Here is an 18,465-nt window from a genome sequence, read left to right as displayed (position 1 = left end):
CAGCATTTTGCTTGTGAGATTCTGCATGCATTGATATCAGAAAGAGTTTGCTGTCCAAGGCAAGCCCTTCACTGGTCAGAACTTGCCAATTGTCCTTGTTTAAGGGATGCATGACCTTAATTTATTAAACAAGAAAATGAGCCAAATTATTCAACTAGACTTTATAGGCTTACGTCTATAAAACAACATTGAATCTCACTGTGATAGAGTTTTTACACCAGGCGAACTGGATCCAGTTGCACGAAACCCCTTAAGTTAAGAAAGCCATTCAGTTGCAACTAAGGTTTTTCTTAACTTAAGGGGTTTCTTGCAGCTGAGTCCTGGCCCTCTCTAGCCTTGTAGGAGATGTTCATATTTTTTTCGATGTTTCAATACTTTATGCAAATACTCTTAATGACTATTGAGTTGACATCAGTAACCTCAACTCGAGTGTCTTACGACTAAATGTCGTGACGTCAGACCTGCACCGTAGTCACCATATTTGATTTGAGAGATTTGATTAGATCCAAGGCTTGTTTTTTCCTCCCTGCACTGTGAATGTTTGCATAGTGTGTTTAATAAAGACATGAAAGTGTCATTGTTTGTGTGATGTTCATTAAGGCAGACTTGAAGATCAGATAAAATTTTATGACCAATTTATGCTGAAATGCAGTTAAATCCAAAGGGTTGGTGCGTAACGAAGGACGTCCGTAACATATAGTCGTTCACCTAGAAAAGTAGTCCCAACTCAAGGGCTATTTAGACAGCTCAACATGAGACATCTAATGAGAACTACTAATAATTCGTACAAGATTGCGTAATCATAAGATATTGGCTCATATGAAGGGGAATGACTTTTAGACCAACCAATCAACAAACAGAATTTTTAATTGATACAATACAGGCATATCATTTTATCTAGCCTCCTATCCAACACTTTATTTTAAGAAAGGAAATGTCTGTGAACTTCTTGGTTACTCAGTCATTATTTATGCAATACAAATGTCTGATGTTTTCTTTCTTTAAGTGTACTCAATAGTTATTTTCCTATTAAAATCATGGTAAGGTTTAGGGTTTGCGTAAGAGGTTAGACTTTATTAGTTTGTTTCTTTTTCTTTATGAATGAACAAACATTACACTTACTGTATATAGCTCAAACTCAAAGCGCTTTACATTGTGAACAGGGGGTTCCATAGGAGTAAAAGTAAAACGTTTTTTGTACGATCCAACTTGCACAATTTCTTACGATTTTGCCATCTTGTACTATCTTTATGACTTGTCCTGAGACCGGGTTTTATTTTCCTATTGGAGTAAAGGTCATATGTTTTTATATGATCCAGCTCGCATGATTTCTTACGATTTGCCATCTAGAACTATTATTATGACTTGTCATGAGACCGGATTGTTTTATTTTTCTCTATATGAGTAAAAGTTGCATGTTTTTGGACGAGCCAACTTGTATGATTTCATATGATTTCACCATCTTATCTTTGATAATGACCGGGTTGGGTTTATTTTTCTCTATTGGCATAAAAGTCGAAAAAAAAATTTACAAGCCAACTCATACAATTTCTTACAATTTCACCATCCCACACTATTATTACCACTTGCCATGTGATCGGATTGGTTTATTTTTTTCTATGTGAGTAAAAGTTTAATGTTTTTGGACGAACCAGCTCGTATGATTTCTTACGATTTCAGCATCTTGTACTATTTTAAAACTAAAAATCATGTGACCGGGTTTGTTTATTTTTCTCTATGGGAGTGAAATTCATACGTGCATTGAAATTAGGCTGTTTTGTTGTTGCCACAAATTCTGTCAATAGCTTATCTTGTATTGAAACCAGAACACTCTTGCTCTAAACCTAACCTTTATTGTTATGCAGTAACATCAGCATATTGACCGGGGTTGATGGATGAGATGTTTATTGGGTTACCTTAATGCCGTTATGTGCCATGAGGAACAGTAGAAAGTAAAGGCATTAGATTGGCATGACATGTCAATGACATAGACATTGTTCTAGTTGAGTTTTATTGTGTTATAGTGCAGGTCATTCTCGGTTCAGGAAAATTGCAGCATGTTACTGTACAAGTGACTCAGCAGTGATTGACAATAAACTGTTCTATTCAATGAATTCTGGCCACAACTTCTTTTATGTCTGTCCTTTGTTTAGTTTTGAATAGTTTTAACATTGTGTTTTTTGTGAGGCATTAAAGACCCCATGAAATCACACGACGAGCACAGTTTTCTTTAGTGATCGATGGATATGGTTATTGTTAATGCACGATGCCGTAAGTGGCCGATATATATCTGTATGATGCCACGCAATTTAATAGTATAATAAAGGACTTTCACATAAAACTGCAAAAAATTACATTTACATTTTTTTAGCATTATATTTTCTCACACACAAAAAAAAAAAAATCTTAAAAAAGATGAAAAATGTTAATAAAAGAAGGAAATAACAACAATGCACACAGTAGTAAAAATATTGATATTGTGATTAACGGTTATCTTCATTTGAACAATCCGAATTTGATAAATTTTTTTTGTTCTCCCCTTTTTCTCCCCAATATGGAAGGCCCAGTTCCCAATGCGCTCTAAGTCCTCGTGGTGGTGTAGTGACTCGCCTCAATCTGGGTGGTGGAGGACAAATCTCAGTTGCCTCCACGTCTGAGACCGTCAGTTCGCGCATCTTATCACGTGGCTTGTTGAGCGCGTTACCGCGGAGACATAGCACATGTGGAGGCTTCACGCCATCCACCGCGGCATCCACGCTCAACTCACCACGCGCCCTATCGAGAGTGAGAACCACATTATAGTGACCACGAGGAGGTTACCCCATGTGACTCTACCCTCCCTAGCAACCGGGCCAATTTGGTTGATTAGGAGACCTGGCTGGAGTCACTCAGCACACCCTGGATTCAAACTTGCGAACTCCAGGGGTGGTAGTCAGCGTCTTTACTCGCTGAGCTACACAGGCCCCCCGAATTTGATACTTAAAATAAAAATGTTCAATGGATGTAAAAAGAACGGTGAACATTATTGGCACTTGTACATTATTTGTGCATCTCCCATCCTGAAAGTTCTTTTTTTTTTCTTTTTTTTATTCTGTGCACACTTTAAAAAAAAATTATATTTCAATGTACAAGGACATAAACCCCTACAGGATTGTCAAGGCTAAAACTTGTGCAATTTTAAGAGACACGTTCGCAGCCTTCTAGTACCATTTCATTGGAGTTAATTTTTAGTTACAATTTATTAAAATGCATTTTTTGAGAGGCTTGCCTTGTTTGCATGTTTACACCCATAATTTAACCCATGGCCAATAAATCAGCCATCTGTCTCTACTCACTTAATATTGTGTTAAAAACAGCCAGTGAGGTCTAATTGTTTTCTTCTAAATCTTTATTCGTATTTTACTTCTTTTTTTTTTTCTTTTTTTTTTTAGAGGAAAGAAGTAATGCAAAGCTTTTCCATTTTTGTATTGCTGAAAACCTTCATATTATTTTATGATGTTATGTCCAGAGGGCTCTCTGTTTCAAAAAGAGCTTTTTATGATGGCCGAAACATCTCAGATATCCACAGGCTCAGGGAAATGAAGCCTCAGTCTTCTGGTCCCAGCGCTCTGCTGTAATGCATTCTGCTGTAAGTGCTCTCTGTGGTTTAGACTGAAGGTCTCTCCTGTAGCTTCTGTACACCGACCACTGCAATAACACTGCAGATGAGCTGAGGTTACTGGTGCCTGTGTTTATTACACCACATTCATTTGATTGTCTGATTGAGCAAGAGTCGTAAAGCAGGTTAGGGATGAGCAGAATCTTGTATGTTCTTTCTTCCAGAAAAGGAAACATTTAAAAAAATCTTCACACAGACTTTTGCCATATAATGAAAGTGAATAGTGACTCTGGGATGTCAAGCTCCAAAGAAAAAAGACCATAAAACCACAGTAAAAGTAGTCAATCTGACTCGTGCACAATTGTACAAGTCTTCTGAAGCAAAACAATGACTTTGTGTGATTAATAGACTTAAATTGATGTCATTATTTACTCTCAAATCAAATCATTGTTCAACTCCTATAAAGAGAGCACAAATCAAATATGGCGACAGGACAGTAATGTCAAACCTCATCGGTTCTGATTCTGTTAATTTATGCTAATTTGTGCTTTATTTTGTATTTATTTGGGAATCAATAAAACATGTTGATCACAACAACAACAAAAAAGAAACCTCATCGGTTCTTGTATGTCTCATGACCAAACTTCATGACGTCATGACACAAGAACCAGTTAGTACTTTGACTGTGGGTTTATGGTGGTTTTTGTCCTTTAGGGACCTTGACTATGGATTTTTTTTTTTTTCTGCCAATATTTAATAAATTAATACAATGATGCCTATTCATTTTAATAATTACAATCTTGCCTTGAATTTGCAGAGCAAATGGATTGTCAAATCATCAAAATGGGACAATGCAATGTTACTGTAAAAATGAAATTGAAAATGTAATCATCTCTTTTATCAATTTCATTTGCATTTTGGTACATATTTGACAACCTAGAGTTATTATTCACTTTCATTATATGTAAAAAATGACATGTTAAGGGTTTCTTGGAAGATAGAAAGTAAAACAGGCTTGGAACGACATGGAGGTGAGCAAATATTGACAGAATTTTAATTTTTGGGTGGACTATCCCTTTAAGGAAGGCCTTTGAATGCTGGTTTAGGTTCACGCCCACCAGACACCAGTCAACGATGTTCTTAAGGAGTGATGTTTTGCATCCATAAAAAGGTGGATGAAGTGAAACATAATGGATCAGAATGCATTTTAAAAAGTTTAAAAACTATTTTTTGCTAAGCATATAATTTTAAAAACGTAACACTCATGGCACGAGACGCTGACAAAACAGCAAGATGTGACGTAATGCAGACTAATCACACTGAATTCGGCAAAAGTTTTGCTGCTAAAATCGGACTTTGCTTGCTGAAATTCAAATCACTGTCCCCAGTGGCTGAAGCTGGAAGTGTTGTTGAACGTATGGTCACGTGTAAGCTGCAGTTTTGGGGTGAAATGTTAACAGAGTGGCGCCAAAAGCGAGTTGTATTTTCAGTTGTAAGTGATGTAATACAGTGAAGAGGAATGCATATTACATAAACCTAACCGTCAGTGGAGTAAAAATGTCGTTTTTGAGTGAAAATGCAATCTCTGAATAGCACTCGTCATTGTTTGTGTGAACATGATTACTTCCTGGTTTCCACACAGCCAGAACCCATGTCTCGGAGGCTGCTCACGCTACACGTTATCAGTAGCGCCAGAGTAAAATGTGTTTTAATTGATGCAAAAATGTCTGCTGGGTTATATCACTTCACCTGAATGAGGTCGATTTCGTCATATTTTGTTTGTTGTGATGAAGTGAAACTAATAATTTACAGTTGGTAGTCGTAATTTCTAGATCCATTTGGAAAACCCGCTCCAAGTTCTCTGATTGTATGCAAAACTTCATTTTTAAAACCCTTTACTTTTGTTTTTCAGCACACATCTGTCGATGGCTTCACGGATACACCAGCACCACCCACAAAATCAGCAAGTCGCCAGAGTCTCCCGCGCTGTCGAAACTCTGTGGCATCCATCACAGACGAACAGCCTCACATCGGCAACTACAGACTGCTCAAAACCATCGGCAAAGGCAACTTTGCAAAAGTCAAACTTGCCCGCCATGTCTTAACAGGACGAGAGGTGAAGGACCCTACTTAAAATATCTGACAAACAGTCTGTTTTGCTGGTCTGCTAATGTCAATAGTTTGCTTGTCCTGCACTTTACCGGAAATGTGTTTTTCCGGGATGTGGCTGTATCATTAAAAACTGGTGCAGTTAATTATGTCACATGTTGATGATTAGTAGAGTACAGTGGTTTCTTTCTTTCTAGCACAGTTAGTAGTCATATTTCAAGTTCAGGGTCAAAATAATGTCTGGCATGTTATATTTTAGTTTTATGTTGTTTTATGAAATTCTTTAGTTTGTTAATGATCATGAATTGTTAATAGTGGTTCTTCCTCATTTGATTTTAAATTTACTGACACATATTAATGGTTTTTTATATGATAGAAATGCTAACACAATTACTACATGATATTGACTAGTTCCAACACTCTCCGTTATAGGGTATTTGAAATTGAAAAAAGGATTTTGGCATTTGAAATTGTTATTTTAGCCAACTTAGTTTTAAATTGATTTACACTGAAAATGTTTTGGGGGTAAAATATAGGTCTAACACCTAAAGTGGTCTTGCATAGCTAGAATTTGACTAACCATGTAGTCTGGTCCAATTTACAGCTTATTCTGGTGAAGAACCGCCCACTTACACAGAAAGAGACCTATAATGATTTCCTGGTTTGATTTGATTCGATTCTGATTTCTATTTGATTTGATATGAATTCCCATTAATTTGGATATATTTCAGTTATAATGTCAATTTTGCTTACATATAAAAGCAATTAAAAATGTTCAATACCAATTTCGATACCACAACATAATACTAACTAACTTGAATAAACACTGATCAAATGATTAAGTAATTATTTAAAACAAGTAAAAAGTCAGTAATAAAGTAAGAACAAAGAAACAAATTACAGGCAATATAACAAATACAAACAATAAAACAAAGATACAAGTATTAAGCATTCAAAAATTGAAACAAGTAATTAAATGTAACATAAAGCTACTTAAAAAACTGGTCTTCTTTTAAATACTTTAGCAGCTTTAAAAGTATTAAAACAAATAAGTTATCCAGTCAAGCGCAGCAGTGAGTGGTTTTCTTGTGATTGTTGTTTGATTAAAGACATAAAAGACAGTGGTGGATCTTAAAAACTCACCCAGTGTTAGGAGTAAAATTATTAATATTATGAAAGTTATGAAAAACAATTTAATAATGCACAAAATTGTATAATTCCAAAGTCTTATTTTACAGCACATTATTCACATTTTCATAAGCCAAGAAACGGATTAATATTCAGTATACTTGAATGTAGTAAAACCATTTTCAAAATTTTGTAATAGTATTTGGAATTGTAGTTGCTGCATTTGTAGGTAGGGCTGCACAATTAATAAAATAAAAATAAAAATTGGCATTACAATTTCTGCTGCTGCAATTAACTAATTTTCTATTTTTTCTATATATCAGTAACAACAACCTAGTATTGAAGTATTTTAAATAACACTTTTTTTTTTTCATGCAATAAAGTAATTCAGGATCACAGTTCTCAGCTTGTTCTGGATGTGGAGAAATGTGGCAAGAAGATGCCCCACACAAAATAAGTATTTTAATGTTAATTCTATTAATCAAAATAATTATTGCAATTAAAATATCAAGGGAATTAATCGACAATAATGATATTTTTCATGAACGTGTATCCTTATTTGTGGGAAAAGCATACTATCAATATCAGTTGAGCCAGTGGCACAGCTTACTTCAAATCAGACACACTTTATCCTACAGCTACTTTCTTTTCTTTTTGGAAAACATGCTTAATTTAATGATCACTGTGTAACAATTTTTATTTTATTTTTTTCCTGGGTAGTAAGTGTTATTTCCTAATTGCTTATGCCTCAAAAGTATAGAAAATGGCTATTATTCCCCACAAACTTTGCTTTTGTGACCAGGACAGTGATATTTTGAAATGTACCTATTTCCATTGAGAAAACGGGCGAATTTGTGACTTTTCGTTCACACAAAGTCAGAAAAATCAACATATGAATCCAAATTAACATGTATTTATACTAAAGTAATATTCAAAGCCATGCTGGTCCATAATGGTAACAAGTACCCGTCTCTTCCCCTGGCTCACTGGGTGCACCTCAAAGAGGATTACAACAGCATCAAGACCTTGCTGGACGCCTTGAAGTATGATGAGTATGGCTGGGAGGTCATAGGAGACTTCAAAATGGTGGCATTCCTGATGGGTCTCCAAGGCGGTTTTACCAAGTTTCCCTGCTATCTTTGCTTTGGGACAGCAGGGACACCAAGGCGCACTACCACAGGCGGGACTGGCCACAGTGGACCGAGTTCTCTGTGGGGATGAACAACATCAAATGGGAGCCACTGTTGGACCCCCAGAAGGCGCTGAAGACACCACTGCACATCAAATTGGGCCTTATGAAACAATTTGTCAGAGCTCTAGATAAGGAGTCGGCAGCCTTCAAGTACCTACAAGACTTCTTCCCTGAGCTGTCTGAGGCAAAGGTCAAAGCCGGTGTCTTCGTCGGACCACAGATAAAGAAGGACTTTGGATTCATATGTTGTTTCCATTTTGTCATTGGAAATAGGTAAATTTCAAAATATCACTGTCCTGGTCACAAAAGCAGTTTGTGGGGAATAATAGCCATTTTCTATACTTTTGAGGCATAAGCAATTAGGAAATAACACTTACTACCCAGGAACAAAAATTTTGTTACATAGTGTGATTCATGGCTAATCTTTAACCAAATAATTTACTTAGTTTTATACATTAGCAATTCACCCACATGTATGATCAATATTTTTAGGCCTGAATACTGTAAGTTTGCTTTCACATAAAACAACTCTTAATTGCAATGTGGAAAATAGTTCTTGACCGAAGAAAGTACGATTTTAAATAACCTTTTATCACTTTACTCTAGTAGAGTAAGTGGTGTAAGATCAGACAATGTTTTTTTAAAAGGTGATGCAATATCAAGAGAACCCATATAAGAAAAGATGTTATTGTTTTTGATGCAAATAAAATACACATCCTAACTGGCGGTTAAGGATTACTTCCTTAAGTTACTCCAGCGTTTAATGTCAGTGGGCTAAACAGCTTTCTGTGCTTTTGCGCCACCAATTGTGCTGGTTTTGGTAACTGCAGTGGCTCCTGACATGTGATCCAAAGCTCAAATTTTATTGGTCGGGTTTCATCACAAGGAGAGGGAAAAAAATCGGCACACTCACCGTAGAAAAAAAACTTGCTTTGTTGATGTGAAAATGTTCGCTTCCGCTATGAAAGTCTCCAAAGGAATCCATTGTGTCTATTCAAATTCATCATTGTGCAGCAAATTCGCATTTAGTTAGAAAGGCTGTAAATTAGTAAAAAATCCACTGAGGTAACAAACTAGTTTTGAAAGTGAAATTTGTTATTTGTACTGTATACTCGATTGATTTTTCCCATCTAAACTCCTTGATTCACCTTGGATATTGAAAGATATTGCTTTGCCTCCAGATGTGTGTTTAGTATCCTGGTAATGTTTTCATCTCAGATGAAGAAGGTTCATCCGGTTATCCCGATACAAACCTAAAAGCTTCTAGGATGTGTGAAAGCAGGCACTTACCTCGAACTAGAAACAGCCTGCATTATTTACGGCCTGAATGTCAGAACTCCCTCTCAGAACCACCAGAGACTCCACATTACATAAGATACAGAGCCGTTCTGCTGTGACGCTTGAGAGATGATGACATAGACACCCTGGAACCTTGAGATAATCATTTATAACATCTACAGGCCACAGGGATCTTAGGTGAATCTATAAATATACACATTTAATGGTAACACTGTGTTTGTGTTGCAGGTAGCGGTGAAGATCATTGATAAAACACAACTGAACCCCACAAGTCTACAGAAGGTGAGAAAAAAACACACATCAGCTTTAAATTAAAAATAATATTGATACTTGCATAAGATTCTGTATCAATAGAGGACTCAGGATACTCGATTGAAAAAAAAACACCATACATTTGTATACAATTTAATCTCACCTCTAAAAATATAACTAATGTAAACATCACAGGATGCCTTTTAGACTTTCTTGATGGAGCATCTAGATTAAAAAGCCTGTTTTATTTTCTTGTATTGTGGTTTAATGCATCAAATATTAATAATTCATAATTTCAGGTAGAATAAAACCTAAGACAAAGCTGCACATCCCAGTGGCAGCACAGACTTACTATGGACTGAAATGACAATAATAATGGTGAAAAAAGGGCTTCTCTTTTTGTCTTTGAGCAGAAAATGTCATCTCCTCCATTTCTTAACTTTGTAAGCAGAGATGACCTTAAAGAGTGTGACGCAGCTCTTTAAGGTCTGCAGCAGGGAAAACCTCAGCATCAGAGTCCTTTGACCATTTACATGCAATATTAATGTCCTTTTGTTTCTTATACTGTATATCAGAATGAGAATCGTAATGAATGTAAATATTCTGGTTCTGATTTTTATTTCTATCAGGAATCATTTACTCTATGAGTAAAGTTTTAGATTACATTTATTTGATGAATATAAAACAGGAATGTAATGTCTCTCTTTGGAGTAAGCCCCATCTGGCGGTCCTAAGAAGTTGTACTCGGAACCATCAGATCCTGTCGGAGATAGGAGGCAGGGGCGAGGAGCCTACCCCCGTGCAGGACGGGACTCAACTGGTGGCGGTGGGGTGGTGGAGGTTGCCGTATTAGCATACTGAAACAGCAATGTGATAGATTGTGAGCAGACTTATAAAGCAATGGCTTACATGTGATTGGCTAGGAGTTACTTAGCTAATGGTGCGATGATGTACAGCTGCTAGTCTTCCCACTAGAACTACACTGCGCTTACATTTCACGTAATGATTTTGGTTTCTTAATGATTTTTTTAACTATATGTTGTCATACTGTATGAAGAACCTGTCGGTTATTACACTGATTTAAGTCTCACAACAAACCTTTACAACATAACTTGGTTTTATAACACCTGAGACTTTTGGCCTAGCAGCCACCAGAGGTTGCTAGGAGTTTGGTGACTTTTAGTTTGAAGTTTGGTGTTTACCTTCTTGTGTCTCTGTTCAGGATTTCCTGCCCTGATTGTTCCCAGCTGTTTCTCGTTTACATTGTTTGCCCCAGTGTATATAATGTCCTTGTGTCAGAACAACTGACCACGCAACTATGGATCTAGCGGCTTTGCAACTGTTGTCTCTAAAACAAGGAGACTTAACCATCGAGTAGTATACTGAGCATTTCTGCAGTCTCGCCCAGGATATTAATTGGGGAGATATTTGTTTCAATGACATCTGTCATTTTGGACTCAATGACCCGGTGAAGTCCTGCCTGCCTAGAGGCAAGTTATTGAATATGCTTTGAGGCTCACATTCTCCCCTTACACTGTGGGGTATGGTGGGAACCCCGTGCCGCTGCGAGCACCCACGCCTGCCACGGTCAACGAGCCAGTTCCTGTAGGCTCGACCGTCCCAGAGCTAGTGCCTGTAGGCTCGACCGTCCTAGAGCTAGCGCCTGTAGGCTCGACCGTCCCAGAGCTAGCGCCTGTGGGCTCGACCGTCCCAGAGCTAGCGCCTGTAGGCTTGACCGTCCCAGAGCTAGCGCCTGTAGCCTCGACCGTCCCAGAGCTAGCGCCTGTAGCCTCGAAAGTCCCAGAGCCAGTACCAGAAGCCTCGTCTATCCCAATGCCAGTGTCCTCGGCCACAGAGGCTGTTCCCATAGCAGTGCTCACGGCCATCCGGAAGAGGAGGAGGAGGGCTCCTACTCCCCAGTCACTGTCGGTGCTCACAACCACAGAGGTCGTTCCCCTGTCACTGCCAGCGCTCACGCCACAGAGGTCGTTCCCCTGTCACTGCCTGCACTCACAACCACGGAGGTTGTTCCCCTGTCACTGACTGTGCTCACGACCACGGAGGTCGTTCCCCTGTCACTGCCTGTGCTCATGACCACGGAGGTCGTTCCAGTCACTGTCAGTGTTCACGGCCATGGAGGTCGTTCCCCTGTCACTGCCAATGTTCACGGCCATGGAGGCCGTTCCCCTGTCATTGCCAGCGCTCACGCCACAGAGGTCGTTCCCCTGTCACTGCCTGTGCTCACGACCACGGAGGTCGTTCCCCTGTCACTGACTGTGCTCACGACCACGGAGGTCGTTCCCCTGTCACTGCCTGTGCTCATGACCAAGGAGGTCGTTCCAGTCACTGTCAGTGTTCACGGCCACGGAGGCCGTTCCCCTGTCACTGCCAGTGTTCACGGCCACGGAGGCCGTTTCCCTGTCACTGCCTGTGCTCATGACCACGGAGGTCATTCCCCTGTCACTGCCAGTGTTCACGGCCATGGAGGCCATTCCCCAGTTGCTGCCAGCACTCCCAGCCATGGAGGCCATTTCCCAGTCGCTGCCAGCGCTTCTGACCATGGCGGCCATCGACGAGCCTGTCCAGTTCCCCGAGGCTGTCGATGGGCCTTTCCAGTTCCCCAAGGCTGTCCAGTTCCCTGAGCTTGTCCAGTTCCCCAAGCCTGTCGACGAGGCTGTCCAGTTCCCCGAGGCTGTCCAGTTCCTCGAGGCTACCGACGAGCCTGTCCATTTCCCCAAGTCTGTTGAGTTCCCCAAGCCTGACCAGTTCCCCGAGACTGACCAGTTCCCCGAGCCTATCGACAAGGCTTTCAAGTTCCCCGAGGCTGTCCAGTTCCCTGAGGCTGACCAGTTCCCTGATCCTGTCCAGTTCTCCGAGCCTGTCAACGAGGCTGTCCAGTTCCCTGAGGCTGTCCAGTTTCCTGAGGCTGCCGACGAGCCTGATGAGTTCCCCGAGCCTGACCAGTTCCCTGAGCCTGTCCAGTTCCCTGAGCCTGTCAACGAGGCTGTCCAGTTCCCCGAGGCTGTCCAGTTCCCTGAGGCTGCCAACAAGCCTGTTGAGTTCCCCAAGCCTGACCAGTTCCCCAAGCCTGCTGACAAGCCTGTCCAGTTCCCTGAGGCTGCCGACGAGCCTATTCAGTTCCCCGAGGCTGTTGAGTTCCCAGAGGCTGTCAAGTTCCCCGAGTCTTTCCAGTTCCCCGAGGCTGTCCAGTTCCCCGAGGCTGTCAATGAGCCTGTTGAGTTCCCCGAGGCTGTCGAGTTCCCCTAGCCTAGCCAGTTCCCCGAGCCTAGCCAGTTCCCCGAGCCTACCGATGAGCCTGTCCAGTTCCCCGAGGCTGAAAATTTCCCAGAGCTTGACCAGTTCCCCGGGCTGTTGACGAGCCTGACCAGTTCCTCAGGCCTGGCGAGTTTCCTGAGCCTGTCCAGTTCCCCGAGGCTGTCGACAAGCTTGTCCAGTTCCCCGAGCCTGGTGATTTTTCCTGAGTCCGTCCAGTTCCCAGAACTTGTCTGGCTCCCAGAGTCTGTTCAGTTCTCGGTATTCACTAAGCCTGTTCAGTGTCCAGCAGCCACCCACGTCCAGTATTATCCCTGTCCAGACTGCTGACCCCTGTCCAGTGACTCTGCCCCCTGAGTCTTCCATGGCTTCGCAACCCAAGCCTCCACCTTCTGCGTCTCTGCCTGATATGCCCTGGTCTCCTGGCCGTCCACCTGATTTGCCCTGGCCTCCTTGATCTCCTGGCCGTCCGCCTGATCTGCCCTGGCCTCCTTTGTCTCCTGGACATCCGCCTGTTCTTCCCTGGCCTCCTTGGTCTCCTGGCCGTCCACTTGTTCTGCCCTGGTCTCCTGGCTGTCTGCCTGTTCTACCTTGACCTCCTTGGTCTCCTGGCCATCCATCTGATCTGCCCTGGTCTCCTGGCCGTCCGCCTGAACCGCCCTGGTCTCCTGGCCGTCCGCTTGATCCGCCCTGGTCTCCTGGCCATCTGCATGATCCGCCCTGGTCTCCTGGCCGTCCGACTGATCTGTCGCTCCTTAAATGGGGGGCTATGTAACACCTGAGACTTTTGCCCTTGCGGCCACCAGAGGCAGATTTCAACCATTACAGGTTTATTTTGAGACAAATATGTAACAGCGGCACAATGGCTCAGTAGGCACTGCCTCCTCACAGCAAGAAGGTCCCGGGTTCGAGTCCTGGCTCAACTGGGCCTTTCTTTGTGGAGTTTGCATGTTCTCCAGATGCTCTGGTTTCCCCCACAGTCCAAAAGACATGCAGGTTAAGTTAACTGGAGACCCTAAATTGCCCATAGGTGTGAGTGAGTATGTATGACTGTTTGTGTTGCCCTGTGATGGACTGGCCACCTGTCCAGGGTGTTTCCCTGCCTTTGGTCTGAGACAGCTGGAATAGGCTCCATTACCTGTGACCCTACATAGGACAAGTGGCTATAGAAGATGCATGGATGGATGAACAAAGAAACTGCAAACCATTTGTGTTATCAAGAATAACTTAATTTTCTCATGTAAAGATAAGATGCATGGGCTCAATCTCCTTTGTTAATTTATGATACCTAATGCATTAACTAATGTTAACAAATACAACCTTATTATACATTTTTACCAAAATGTAAAACTTTAAACACTTCAGTTGGAAAAAATTATCCAACTGAGCTTGATCCAAACAAAATTTCTATCTGATTGAAAGAGATGGTGCTTACGTGCTGCTGCTGCACAAGATGATCTAGACATGTGATACTGGGGAGGAGGATGGTTTCAGTGCAAATAAACTCTTGTAGCATGCTGCAGTGAAACCGGCTTACCTGCAAACAATTGAAGCAATTTAAATGCTACTCAAATAAAGTGTTTGCTAGCTGATTGGCTAACAGATTACATGTCAACTGGCCCATCAGCTGCAACATGCGAGCCAATTGGCTGAACAGATTCCATGTTCAAAGAACCGATAAGCTTTCGCCATGTACGGTTTAATGGCTGAACTTAGAACCATTTAGCAACATAAGAAGAACATTTCCGTGCCATAGTGTTAGGTATGTTTAAAAAGGCAAAAACTGACAGGAGCACTGATAGGAGCATTGTCAGCATTCTTAAGCTGGTTAATCAGTGCTATGCTAACATTTAAACTAAAAGCTGCAGAGGAGTTTAGGGTTCATATAAACAATACATTCGGAATCCGCCATCTTGTTGAATTGAAAATCTGTGCATGTAAACTCTGTGAAGACCTTCCTTAACATCTCTCAGATTGGTCCTTTTCATACCTGAGACTGTGTCTGTCGATGTGTGTATATATAAACATGCACAGTCATATGTACCTCTGGGTTGTTCTGGGTTTGGGTTTTTTATTTTATTTTATTTTTACCCCCTATGGACCACATCAACTATATCCCCAAATCAATTTATGAAGTGTGTTTGATTTTTTTGTCTTTTATGACATTTGACTATAAAGGGTAACATGTTGCATGAAAATGGGGTATTTTCATATGAAATGTATCCATAATGGACCAGTGTCATTAATGCACAACACATAATTTTTTAATAATTTGAAGGCCAAAATATTTCACAGAACATGTTTTATTAAAAAACAAAAACCCTCAAGGTAGTGCAAATAAAATATTATTCAAGTCAACTTAACTAAACAAGATTCTTGAAAATATGCATACCATGTTTACCCTCAACAACAGTCCTTCAAATCTAGCATTGATTGTGTATGTTGCCTAGTTAACAAATCTTAATATCACAATACAGAACATAAGACAGTGGTTGGATAAAACAGAACGATATGACTTTATAAAAGTGAAAAGCAATAAGGCCTCTTTGAGAATGCATCATTGTTGAATGGTAGCGCATTGCGCTAGCAACGGCAAGGCCATGGGTTTGATTCAAAGGGAGTGCATGAACTGATAAAATGTATTACTGTAATGTAATTATTTTATTCCCATACTGTCACCCTGATTTAGGTCTATGTTTTATTGATGTGCATTAGCAGTGTTTGAACAGACAGTGAGGTTGCTAGTGAAATCCACACTGATCTCTCCTGCCTTACGTCAGCAAGATTAATGACAGCGAAGTGCGCACACACACACACACACACACACACACACAAGACACCAGCGTTTTCTGGAAATATGGTTGGTCAGTCCCCTCCCCCAACAGTTATCATCCAGTTACTTTTTCATATTCTTAAATGCCTGAGGTCATGAATGAATTCATATCCTCTCCCTATATTCAAGCAGAATCAATATTCAGTTATGAAAATGACACAACTATGATCGGCATGCTGGTTTAGCTGGAATGTTACTTAACACAGAGCGATCAGGGGTTTTACTTAGTTGTGGTAACCTCTGGAAGCAATTAATTCATGCTGGTTAACCTCAGCGCATCTGAGAACATTCCACCATCTGTACATCATTCTGCATTTATGAGGCTGTGGGCCTATACTCTCTTCACCAATGTTTTTGGTTTGTCTCAAATGGATGCTCATTTAATCTGCATTTTGACGATTAAAAGCCCAGACAGACCCTGCTCAGTGTCAGTGGACATAAACAAAAATATATTATTATTAATATAATAATATTACATAAAGGCTGCATCTTTAAACCCAATGGGAAATATTCTTAATATACAGTATTTACATACTTTAATGTTTGTCTTTACCAAAGAGCACACAAGGGAACTCATTCATGATAATTTCGTAAATACACGTAAATATTGGGAGTAATTTACATGAAAACTTTCCGCCGGATTCACGAATGCTTCTTATTCCCCAGATTTGTTGGTAAAATGTGTGTATGTTAGTGAATTCAAAACGTTTGTAAATAGAGCACGCGTGCATGTTCATTCACAATTATCATAATCCACGCCCATGAAAACGACATTTAAGGAAGGCTTCAGACTTGCTAGTACATGAGAATAGGAAGCTTTTAATATCTATGTGTACAGTAATATATATATATATATAATTATTATTATTATTATTTATTATTTTAATGGCGTGCATTCACTTCGTAAAATATTGATTTAGTAAACACTTGCGTGTTCGTTCTAAAAGTAAGAGAGGAACTTACATCTATTGCATGCTTTTGCTGTCATCAGAGATTCTTTTGTGAATTAAACAGTCCAAAAGGTCAACAAAAATGGTTTGACATGTAGCTTTAGTGTAAAACAATTTCAGTTTGGATGTCAACCACCATTATGAGATGTGGTTCTCTGGTTCGGTTGAGGGCATCACCAGCGTCATTGGTGAAACTTCTTGAGTAAATCCAAGAATGTACAGTGATATACCTCCCTTGCAACAGGAAAAATCTTAAAAGAAATTGATAGAATGCCTGAAGAAAGTCTTTGACCGAAAGATATTAGGCATTGTGCGGGCGTTTTCTTTTTTTTTTGTTCCCCCATTGTATTGTGTTCGCAACTGCTCGCGATGTGCTTATGGGTTTAACAGCATTCCCATTGACCATGTTATCTACTGAACGTGATTTACAGATGCCGATATTAAATTATGAACCTAAATCATAGAGTACATATATACCTGTATGTATCAGTCATGTTAGAGGGGATTATTTATTTTATTTTTTCCGAGAAAATCAAATGCAAACTGCGCCTTTGAACCTTTCACAACAGAGTTGGGAAAAAACTATACTTTGAAAAAGTAAATGCAAGCAGCAAAGAAACGTTTGTAAATAAAAGCTTTTTTTTCCCTTTTTTTAAGGCTAATTTCACTCATTTAAATATTAGTTAATTTTTAATTACTTGTTTAATTTTACTTTTATCAAAATGTAGTCATGGCACTTTGTTTGAAAGAACATAATACGTTCGGATGTCTTACACACAATTTACATATGGTCGGGAGCAGGTGTAAATTTTGTTCGTACTGACTAATGTTTTGAAAATACTAAAACTTTTATGAATCCGAAAATTTACGTCAGACCGTCTTTACGAACGATTTACACAAAAATTTATTCTGCTCGTGTTTCATGAATGAGGCTCAAGTAGAGTACACAAGTTCAAATAAATGTATCAGTTTAATTAAATACACAAAGAGGCTATGTTTAATTAAAAAGTTTATTTGATACAACAATCTAAAACGCTGCAAGCATTAATTTTGTTGCTATATTATCAAAAGTAACATTCCCATTCAAAATAAATAAGGAGTGATGTGTGTCTTCATGTAAGGTGTTCATAATGGACACACATAAGTGCTCTGCCTTTGTGGAGTTAGCAGGGCATAGTGGGGTGATTCTCACAAAAGATGTTTACTCCAAACTCCAAAACAAATAAAAATACAGTTTACATTTAAAATAATTAACCCGTTTTTGGGCCATTAAGGCTATGTTCAGGCTGCCACTAAAAATCTAATTTTTTGCATATCCAGATTGTATCCAGATGAGTTTTGATAGTCTGGACAGCAAAAAAACCACATGAAATCTGATTTTTCAGAATGTGATTCAAACCACATCGGGAGGTGGTTTCAAATGCGATTTAAATCTGATTTTTTCAGATGGGTCTCGGACCGGACGCTCTGGCTGCTCAAATTGGATTTCAGTTGGTCTTTTGCGTCACTCTTAACGCAACACAATGATGACGTCAAAAATCGGTGACGGAAATGCCGGAAGTATTCATAAGCCGGCCGTGACTGCAGCACGGAACATCGAAATATTTACCAGTCTCCTCCATTGCTGGGTTTTTTCTTGTGCGACGGAGGAGTTCTGCACCACGACTGGACAGGGTGCTTATTTGGAGAGCGAGTTGATGCACCTCCATTTTTCCCACATCTGTTTTGAAAGCATCGTCACGTGGGTACGCCTACGTCATTACTAAAGCAACCCATGCAGATAGGCTGGTTATGTCTGAACATGCAAATCTGATTTGATCACTTGCAATTA

At 40.0% G+C, this 18,465-nt stretch overlaps 1 protein-coding gene across 2 annotated transcripts in view; it reads left to right on the top strand.

Moving 5' to 3' along the window:
- Window positions 1-18,465, top strand: part of LOC127438689 (serine/threonine-protein kinase MARK1-like) — a 103,799-nt gene that overhangs the window by 14,428 nt on the left and 70,906 nt on the right. For both annotated transcript variants that reach the window (XM_051694458.1, XM_051694457.1), the window contains exons 2-3: window positions 5,511-5,714; window positions 9,555-9,608. In XM_051694458.1, coding sequence (XP_051550418.1) covers window positions 5,511-5,714; window positions 9,555-9,608 — 258 coding nt within the window. The remainder of the gene's footprint in view (window positions 1-5,510; window positions 5,715-9,554; window positions 9,609-18,465) is intronic.

This window comes from Myxocyprinus asiaticus, chromosome 50, assembly GCF_019703515.2.
Source record: "Myxocyprinus asiaticus isolate MX2 ecotype Aquarium Trade chromosome 50, UBuf_Myxa_2, whole genome shotgun sequence".
Lineage (NCBI taxonomy): Eukaryota > Metazoa > Chordata > Actinopteri > Cypriniformes > Catostomidae > Myxocyprinus > Myxocyprinus asiaticus.
Note: the sequence above shows the minus strand (reverse complement) of the source record. Positions and strands in the feature narration are given on the sequence as shown.